The 10,066-nt window shown below is 40.4% G+C and overlaps 2 gene segments (V, D, J or C); both read right to left on the bottom strand.

Moving 5' to 3' along the window:
• Positions 1 to 500: 500 nt before the first annotated feature.
• On the bottom strand, positions 501 to 1,596 carry LOC120853392. The segment is given in 2 exon segments: positions 501 to 1,062; positions 1,509 to 1,596. Coding segments are annotated over 2 exon segments (453 nt in total).
• A 7,237-nt stretch (positions 1,597 to 8,833) lies between these two features.
• Positions 8,834 to 9,770, bottom strand: LOC120853400. The segment is given in 2 exon segments: positions 8,834 to 9,405; positions 9,614 to 9,770. Coding segments are annotated over 2 exon segments (363 nt in total).
• Positions 9,771 to 10,066: the final 296 nt, after the last annotated feature.

Genomic DNA, 10,066 nt, shown 5'->3' with positions numbered 1-10,066 from the left:
AGGGGAGAATACTGGAGTGGGTTGCCATTCCCTCCTCCGAGGGCTCTTCCTGAACCGAGGATTGAACCCGGGTCTCTTGCAGCTCCTGCATTGCAGGTGGGTTCTTCACTGCTGAGCCATGGGGGGCCCCCATGTGCTGCTTAGGGATGATCAAATTGGTGAAAACGCCTTAGAGAGGCAGGGTTTCCAGACCTGCCTAGAAAGAGAAAAATTATTATTCACTTAATTTTTGTTTCTTTCAAAAAACTTCTTGGGAAATATGAGTGTTCTAGACTAGCAACAATAACATTTCAGATCTTTCTCAGAGAGAGTAATTTGTTTCTGGTAAGTGGAAAAGCTATAACACCTCAGAGTCTAGACTTGGCCTTGGATCCACATGAAAGAAGCCTTTGGTACAAGGAGAATTATTTGTATGTTTCCCACTTGTTATGTTGGGACTAGCACACTGAAACCAACATTTTATTGACATGAAAAAGTCATAAAAATTATTAACACCTCTTACTTTATTGCTATGTTAAAATTATGATTCTGACGTTCCTCAAAATTCTTCTTAGATTCTTCAGTAAACTGGGTGCTTATTCCTTGTCCTCTTTTTCTTCTGTTTTTAACCATCTTCTTCCCTTTCCTTTCCCTTCATTTTCCCCATCTCTTACTGTTCTCTGACTCTCCTTCTAGAAGGCTCTAAATTTGCTCTATTGACTGCTCTCCCTACTCTGTCCCCACTTCTTCCCACCAGAGATACTGCACAGGTGCAGCCCCGTCTGTCCCAGTGTGCCTCTCTCAGGGCGCAGTAGTACACAGCGGCGTCTCTCAGGGTGACCTGGGGTAGGACCAAGGTGCTGGACTTTCTGTCTGAAGCTATGTGCAGAGAGGCCATGCTGCGGTTCACTGTACCTCGTAAGCCATGAATGACATACTGTGGACTCTGATTGGGATTTTGCCGATACCAATGTATATAGTCATTTCCACCAATGGTAGAGTGATTACAAGGCAGGTTTACATCCTCTCCTTCAGCACAATCCATGGAGCTGGGTTGGGTGGTCTTAGCATTAATCACAGTCCCTAAAGGGTGAAGAAAATAAAATTATCCCCTGACAACAAATCAGTATAATTCTATGGATCAAGGGCACAACACTCCCCAAACTGTCTGGACCCACCCCCTACTCCAATGTTTTTATCTATGTCCTGAGAAATATTATTGATTCTTATTATATAGGGACCAAAGACAGATGGCAAGAATCTGAGACTCTATAGTTTTTATCCCGGGGTCTTTGGCTCAATAACCCCAGAGAGTTCTTCCAACCTGCTTACTGCTAAGGTCTCTTCTGGATTATGGCTATGCATTAAACCTGTCATATAGAAGTTTGTACTCCCTAGCAAATGCATACATCTGTTCTGAATTCCATTGCTATAATGCTGAATAAAACACAGGGAGAGGAGTAGAGAGTAAATGACCCTTTACGGTTCCTTGGCTTCAAAGTCATCCCTTGTAGACACAGAACACTTACCCAAGGTCAGAAAAACAGTTACTCCAATCACCAGCCTCATACTTCAAGGACAAACCAGGACTGTGGGCTGAGAGTTCAGACTTGTGTCTGCTCCTGGGCTTGTTTCCAGTGAACAGAAGCAACTGCTGCTGTTAGAGACTTACAACCAGTGCAGGTGTCCGTTGCAGTCTGCTGTTGCCAGGATTTGTCAGCCAATGATCAAGCAGTTCCTTGTTTAGGTCTTCCTGCCCTGTTTTAATCATGTCCCCCAAAGAAGGAGAGACATCCCCAACTCACAGGGTGTGTGCTGCCATCCTCTGAGAAGTTTAAAGTCTGACTCTGGAAAAGGAACACCAATCACAGTTGTGTGTCTATCCAGAACCATTGTTCTATCATTTCTTCTTCAAAGACATTTTCTAGTGTTCCATGAAGCTTGTGAAAAACAGTGTTTAATCCCAGAAAACTGTACTGAGCTATGCATTGTAAAGAGATAAAAATTCCCATCCATGTTCTAGCAAGTGTATGTGAGAATTCAAAGTAGGCTGTGATTGCTCTGAGGGACAAGAAATACTAATAACATTGGGACAGAAAGCTAAACATCTTGAGCTAGACATTGGAGCTCAGTGTCCTGAAAAGGTCCTTGGAATCATGAATCTGTCTCCATCTAGGCAGACATTTCTCAATACATCTGTTCTTGACATAGTAACTGATGACACAGATGGTATTCTCCTCATCCTCCTTGAACAATGGTCCTTAATCCTTATGTCCTCTATGCCCGTGTTTGTAGGTGCTCTGTACCAAAGATGCTGAGACAGAGAGACACCAAGGATGCTGAGACAGAGAGAAGAAACAGAAGGGAAAGCAAACTATCTGGGCTGGAGAAGGGTGGAGGTGGGTGATCCTGGCAGAAAAAGAGGACTGAAGAGAAAAGAGCGTAAGGAATCGGGAAGGGAAGAGTTAACCAGGGGTGGGAAATGGGAAAGCAATGTTTAGGGAGGTACATGGAAGAAGTTTAGGCTATAAGGCTATGATTCCCTGAATCCTTGACCACATGAACTCAACAAAGGATTATAAAATCAAGTTGTCTAAAGATGATGAAAATCTTTTTTTTTTTCACTTTTCTGTGGAACATCGATGGAAAGCATAAACTTCCTTTCCTTGATAGCCAGAAAAGACAGCTGTTTTCAAATGACGCAGCCCCCTCTAGTGACTGAATAGACTGAATAAATGAACTGCCGAGCTAAACTCCCACCAGATGTCAACCTTTTGAAACGTTTCTCAGATTAAAAGGTGAATATCCCTGGTGTCTCAGTCGGTAAAGTATCCATGTGCAGTGTAGGCAATGGGGGTTCGATCCCTGGATCAAGAATAGCCTCCTGAAAAGGAAATGTCAACCCACTCCAGTTTTTTCAATGAACCAGAGGATGTTGGCAATTTGATCTCTGGTTCTTTTGCCTTTTCTAAAACCATCTTGAACATCTGGAAGTTCACGGTTCACGTATTACTGAAACCTGGCTTGGAGAATTTTGAGCATTACTTTACTAGCATGTGAAATGAGTGCAATTGTGTGGTAGTTTGAGCATTCTTTGCATTGCTTTTCTTTGAGATCGGAATAAAAACTGACCTTTTCCAGTCCTGCGGCCACTGCAGTTTTCCAAATTTGCTGGCATATTGAGTGCAGCACTTTCACAGCATCATCTTTTAGGATTTGAAATAGCTCAACTGAAATTCCATCACCTCCACTAGCTTTGTTCGTAGTGATGCTTTCTAAGGCCCACTTGACTTCAGATTCCAGGATGTCTGGCTCTAGGTGAGCGTGAGTGATCACATCTTCGTGATTATCCGGGTCATGAAGATCTTTTTAATACAGTTCTTCTGTGTATTCTTACCACCTCTTCTTAATATCTTCTACTTCTGTTTGGTCCATACCATTTCTGTCCTTTATTGTGCCCATATTTGCATGAAATGTTCCCTTGGTATCTCTAATTTTCTTGAAGAGATCTCTAGTCTTTCCAATTTTATTGTTTCCTCTATTTCTTTGCACTGATCACTGAGGAAGGCTTACTTATCTCTCCTTGCTATTCTTTGGAACTCTGCATTCAATTGGGTATATCTTTCCTTTTCTCCTGTGCCTTTCACATCTGTTCTTTTCGCAGCTATTTGTAAGGACTCCTCAGACAGCCATTTTGCTTTTTTGCATTTTTCATGGGGATGGTCTTGATCCCTGTCTCCTGTACAATGTCACGAACCTCTGTCCATAGTTCATCAGGCACTATGTCTATCAGATCTAGTCCCTTAAATCTATTTCTCACTTCCACTGTATAGTCATAAGGGATTTGATTTAGGTCATCAAAAAGCAAGAGAGTTCCAGAAAAACATCCATTTCTGCTTTATTGACTATGCCAAAGCCTTTGACTGGGTGGATCACAATAAACTGTGGAAAATTCTGAAAGAGATGGGAATACCAGACCACCTGACTTGCCTCTTGAGAAACCTGTATGCAGCTCAGGAAGCAACAGTTAGAACTGGACATGGAACAACAGACAGGTTCCAAATAGTAAAAGGAGTACGTCAAGGCTGCATATTGTCACCCTGCTTATTTAACGTATATCCAGAATACATCATAAGAAACGCTGGGCTGGAAGAAGCACAAGCTGGAATCAAGATTGCCAGGAAAAATATCAACAACCTCACATATGCAGATGACACCACCCTTATGGTAGAAAGTAAAGAAGAACGAAAGAGCCTCTTGATGAATGTGAAAAAAGAGAGTGAAAAAGTTGGCTTAAAGTTCAACGTTCAGAAAACGAAGATCATGGCATCCAGTCCCATCACTTCATGGCAAATAGATGGGGAAACAGTCGAAACAGTGGCTGACTCTATTTTTCTGGGCTCCAAAATCAGATGGTGATTGCAGCCATGAAATTAAAAGACACTTACTCCTTAGAAGGAAAATTATGACCAACCTAGACAGCATATTAAAAAGCAGAAATATTACTTTGCCAACAAAAGTCCATCTAGTCAAGGCTATGGTTTTTCCAGTGGTCATGTATGGATGTGATAGTTGGACTATAAAGAAAGCTGAGTGCCAAAGAATTGATGCTTTTGAACTGTGGTGTTGGAGAAGACTCTTGAGAGTCCCTTGGACTGCAAGGAGTTCCAACTAGTCCATTCTAAAGGAGATCAGTCCTGGTTGTTCATTGGAAGGACTGATGTTGAAGCTGAAACTCCAATACTTTGGCCACCTGATGGGAAGAGCTGACTTATTTGAAAAGACCCTGATGCTGGGAAAGATTGAGGGCAGGAGGAGAAGGGGACGACAGAGGATGAGATGGTTGGATGGCATCACCAACTCGATGGACATAGGTTTGGGTGGGCTCTGGTAGTTGGTGATGGACAGGGAGGCCTGGTGTGCTGTGGTTCATGGGGTTGCAAAGAGCCGGACACGACTAAGCGACTGAACTGAACTGAACTGAACTGAACCCACTCCAGTATCCTGCCTGGGTAAATCCATGCACAGAAGAGTCTGGTGGGCTACAGTCCATGGTGTCCCAAGAGTTGGACACGACTGAGATACACACATCTTAGTTGCATGACCTCTGTATTCATCTGTGTTTTCTTAGTTCTATACCACTCCACAGATTGTTTTCATTTTTTCTGGCTCCTTTCTTTGTCACACACCCTCCGTTGTTGGCTTCTTTGTAGTTTTCCTTTTGTCTTTTATTGTCCCATATTTAAAGTTTACTCAGTGTTTATAAAGAGAGGTTGGTACACATAAAGCACTCAAGAGTTATCTGTTTTCTGAATGAGTAGGTGAGTTGTTATTCATGAACTTAGTGAAAGAAGTTATGCTGAACAACTCTTGAAATTATTCCAGAAGCAATCTTTCAATACTATGGCAGTCAAGTTAAAAAAAAAGACTCCAACAGGATAAATAGAGGGTTATATTCATGGACAAAATTCAAGAACAGGTAACAAACATCACAAGTCTAGGATGGAGGAAAATTAAACTGAAGATATGGGGATAAATATTATTCCCATATAAATATTTAACAAATATTCATAAATATTCTTTGATAGTCTGTTATGTGGTGGATCACACACACACAAGTCAACACCTACTACTACTGAAAATATAGGAACTAAAAATGAACTAATTTAAGCTATGTAGGAATATATTATTTTACTATATTAGCAAAAGTTAGGAAAAAAACAAATGTTTTTGTTTCTTGGTTTCTTTGACTTTATTTTTTAGAAGACTGTACGAAATGAAACATTTCAAAGTGACATTTTAAATAATAATGAAAACCAAAAAAAAAAAAAAAAGGAAACCAAAATATGGAGAATCTAAAAATACGTTTTTTAGCCTATTGGCTCTTTTCAGAATTTTTAATTTTAGAAGATTATATCTTGACCATATGAGGTGAAATGATCTTTCTTTGCTTGATGAAAACCAAAATAATGTACTTAATTTATTTTTAAAAAACCAAGAGACTTTGATGAAAGTCTAATGTCTCTGCATGATGAATACTCCCAACAATCCAAAAATAAAAGAGAAATTCCCAAATCTAATAAAGGGTATCAATGAAAATATCACAGTCAATATTACTCCCTGCAGGATCACAAACAAGACAGGTACTTCTATTTACTACTTCTATTCACTGTCCTAATGGAAGGCCTGGGATCAAACCGGGGAAGGAAATAAGATATATTAAATTTGAAAAGGAGAAGCAGAACTATTTTAATTTACAGATCATAAGTTTATACATGTAGAAAATACAAAGTACCTCTAAACAAGCTGTTTAAGAGCTAAAACCTATTAGTGCATTGAAACAGTCACCAAACACAAAAATCAATTTTATTTCTAGATTCTAGCAACAGCATTAGAAAATGCAATTAAAATGTCATTTATCGAATGCTTGGGAACTAATTTAATATAAGGTATGCAAGACCTTTTATTGATTCCTCTCCAATAACTCTAAAATAGTTTTGATTTGAGAGATAAAAATCACATAGGAGATGAGAAATGTCCTCACTTCTGAGGTCTGGGGTAACTAACATAAATCATGGCCTGGTACTCAGTGGTGACCAGTCCTTGCCACCTACAGACATTAATGTCAGGAAAGACGATTTCCTAAGGCTGCTCGATGAAATAATGTTTTCAAAACCTCAAACAAGAGATTGGTACCAGCTGTTTGGCTGTTGAACTAAATCTGTTCTCATATTGACAGGTATCCTAGCTCTGTTCTGGCTATTTCAGAACAGAAATAATTTCTTGCATAATTAATTCCCTGTATCCACATTTTTCTTAACCCCATTAGTCATAGCTCTGGATTTGATGCTGGGCATTTAGGTCAATTAAGATAAAAAAGCTTTACGAAATAAAAGATAAAATTGTTATAAGTAGCCTTGCTTTCCAGGTGGCTCAGTGGTAGAGTCTGCCTGCCAACCAGGTGGACTATTTTTATTTACACATCATACGTTTGTACCTGTAGAAAATACTCCTGCATTGGGAAGATCCCCTAGAGAAGGGAGGGCCAACCCACTCCAGTATTCTTGCCTGGGAAATCCCATGGACAGGGGAGCCTGGGGGCTACAGTCCCTGGGGTCGCGAAGAGCTGGACACGACAGAGACTAAACAACAGCAGCAATGCAAGCCTCCACAGCAGTCTCAGCATTAACGAAGGGAATCAGAGAGGACCTAGATTACTGGAAGAAATCAGAGAGGACAAATAGAGAGGCTGTGGAGCCAAAGACTCCACATGTTAAGATGTCAGTTGTCCTAAATGAATTCATAAATTCAACACAATCCCAATCAAATTACCTCAATCTCCTGTGGTAGAAGCTATTCTATACCTTATGTGGAAGTGCAAAGACCTAGAATAAGCCTTGAATAAGACAAAGAAAACATGACTTGCCTTTCCAGATTTCAAAATGTGTATCAAGCCCCAGTAATTAAGATAGAATGGTCTATTGGTATGAGGATAAAATAAAAAAGTCAATAAACAGAATCAAGTCCAAAAAGAGGTCATAATACATGTGCCATCAATTTTTTTTCTCTAAAAATGCCTATGCTGCTCCACTGGGGGAAAATTGGTCTTTCTAGGATAATAGCTAGAATAATTGGCTATTTTTATTTTTTGGAAGTAGCAGTGTTTTGTAGCTTTCTGTGTATAAGTTCTGTACATGTTTTCTTAGATTAATGCCTAAGGATTTAGGGTTTTTCTTGAGCCATTGTAGATAGTATTATATTTTTAATTTAGGTATCCACATGTTTACTGATAGTATATAAAAATGAATTTTATTTTGTGTGTTTACCTAATATGTCCTGAAACCTTCTGAACCCACTTACTAGTTGTAGGAGTTTTGGAGGGTATATTCTTTGGGATTTTCTACATAGATAGAAAATAGTGGTAATTTGACTGCCTTTCTGGCTTAAAAGATTGTTTATATATTATTTGCTTTACTTCCCTGACTACAATGTCCAGCACTGTGCTGAAGGAGAGTGATTAAAGTGGGTATTCTCCCTTTGTTCCCTTCCTTAGGAACAGACAACTCTGTGGGTTCCAGTTGTCCTCATAGTTCAAGTATGACTTTATGTGTCACAGTTTGTCCATTCTTTTGTCCCCATCAGACTTTCCTTTACAAATGTTACCCTCAGTTCAGTTTTGTTCAGTTCAGTTGCTCAGTTGTGTCCGACTCTTTGCGACCCCATGGACTGCAGTATGCCAGACTTCCCTGTCCATCGCCAACTCCCAGAGCTTACTCAAACTCATGTCCATTGAGTCAGTGATGCCATCCAACCATCTCATCCTCTTTCGTTCCCTTCTCCTTCCACCTTCAATCTTTCCCAATTTCAGGGTCTTTTCCAAAGAGTCAGTTCTTCGCACCATGTGGCCAAAGTATTGGAATTTCAGCTTCAGCATCAGTCCTTCCAATGAATATTCAGGACTGATTTCCTTTAGGATGGACAGGTTGAATCTCCTTGCAGTCCAAGGGACTCTCAAGAGTCTTATCCAACACCACAGTTCAAAAGCATCAATGTTACTCTAAGCTGACTTAAAGTGAATTCAGGCTCAACGCCAGATATGAAGATAACAACTTTGTACAGACTCGTCCACCAGCTCTAGCCATTGCCTGAGTTCTAATCCCTAGAACTAATCTCTTATTCTACATCACTCGTGGTTCTGCTTTTCTGATTGTGCCCTGACACAAAGTCTAAGAGGAAACGATTAAGGAAATAGTTTTGATGGTGATTCCACACAACTAGACCCAGTTTTGTGATGAAGTAAAACTGCCAGTTTAAAATATTATGGGGCAAGTTTTCAAATTTAGACAACTTTACACATGTTCTGTACAGTTGATTTAAAGTCAAAAATTCAAGAGGAGAATATAGTAGTAGAAAATTACTCTGGACACCTGTTTCCAAATAACGTAGAAGGTGCCTTTAACTGGAACTAAATCTTCTGATCCAGACCACAACTTAAATAACCACAGGACTATCATTTCTTGTCTGGGGTCTGCGGGTGTGCATTTCAGCGGGGGTCCTGCAGCAGAGGGGCTCTCTCTTACTAAGCTCCAGGGTTTTTGTACAGCTTTTCCTATCACTTCAAGCACTGTGAGGCAGAGAGAGCACAGAAGTACTTTGCAGAGTCTTCCAGTTGTAAGGCTGAAATGGTGAGGTTGATGGATTTATCTGCTTTCTTAAAGTTTACAGAGTAGCGGTCTTTCCTTGCATTTGTCATTCCTGAACCCTGATGAATAACGTAAGTCATCTGTCCACTGGGAAGTTTCTTGTACCAATAAAGGTGGTAAGTGCTCCAACTTGTTTCATACCAACAATTCAGGGTGACTGACTGCCCCACTTGGCTGGATACATCTGACTGGTCTTGAGTAACTTTCTGGGCCACACCAGATCCTGTGGGAAAAAAATCAGAAAACAAAGATGAAGCAATGAATAAAATAGTGTAGGAGTTATTTAGGATCCAAAGACAAAAAATTGAAATCCTAAGACGCTTGCTTTACTCCAACCCTCCTTTCCTCCCCAAGTCCCTGTGAAGCTCCACGTGCCTGTGTGCAGTTCTTTCACCCTGAACACACACACTCATGTTTGGAAGCATCCTTACCAGAGAAGGTGAAGGCCAGGAGCACCCAGAGCAGACTGGAGAGCTGCATGAGGCATGGATTCCCCTGCACAAATGTGCTCAGTTCTGCCTCAAGCTGAGAGTTCAGTGTCTTTGAGTGCCTGGCAGCACATATACACACTACCCGGTACCCGTGTGACTCCCCGGAACAGGAAGTGGGGGTTGTCATGTGCATAGACCACATGGTCTGTGCATGCATGGGAAAAAGTCTGGCTCACCACAAACCTTTACTTTGTCTGCTTGTCTTTCCCTAGTCATTAAGTTAGGCAGATCCTGAAAGAAGGCATGAAAAAAAGCAATCAGTGTTAAAATTTGAGTGGAGGAGAACTGAATATTAAGCAAGTTGACATACATTGATAATTATTCAGCAAAATAGTTTTGCCATCCTATTTAAGATATAATTTACTATAGCCTATGAAACTTTCTGCAATCTAC

The sequence above is a fragment of the Oryx dammah genome, unplaced genomic scaffold (assembly GCF_014754425.2).
Source record: "Oryx dammah isolate SB20612 unplaced genomic scaffold, SCBI_Odam_1.1 HiC_scaffold_26, whole genome shotgun sequence".
NCBI lineage: Eukaryota > Metazoa > Chordata > Mammalia > Artiodactyla > Bovidae > Oryx > Oryx dammah.
The sequence above is the reverse complement of the archived record's forward strand: the minus strand, read 5'-3'. Positions and strand labels throughout refer to the sequence as shown.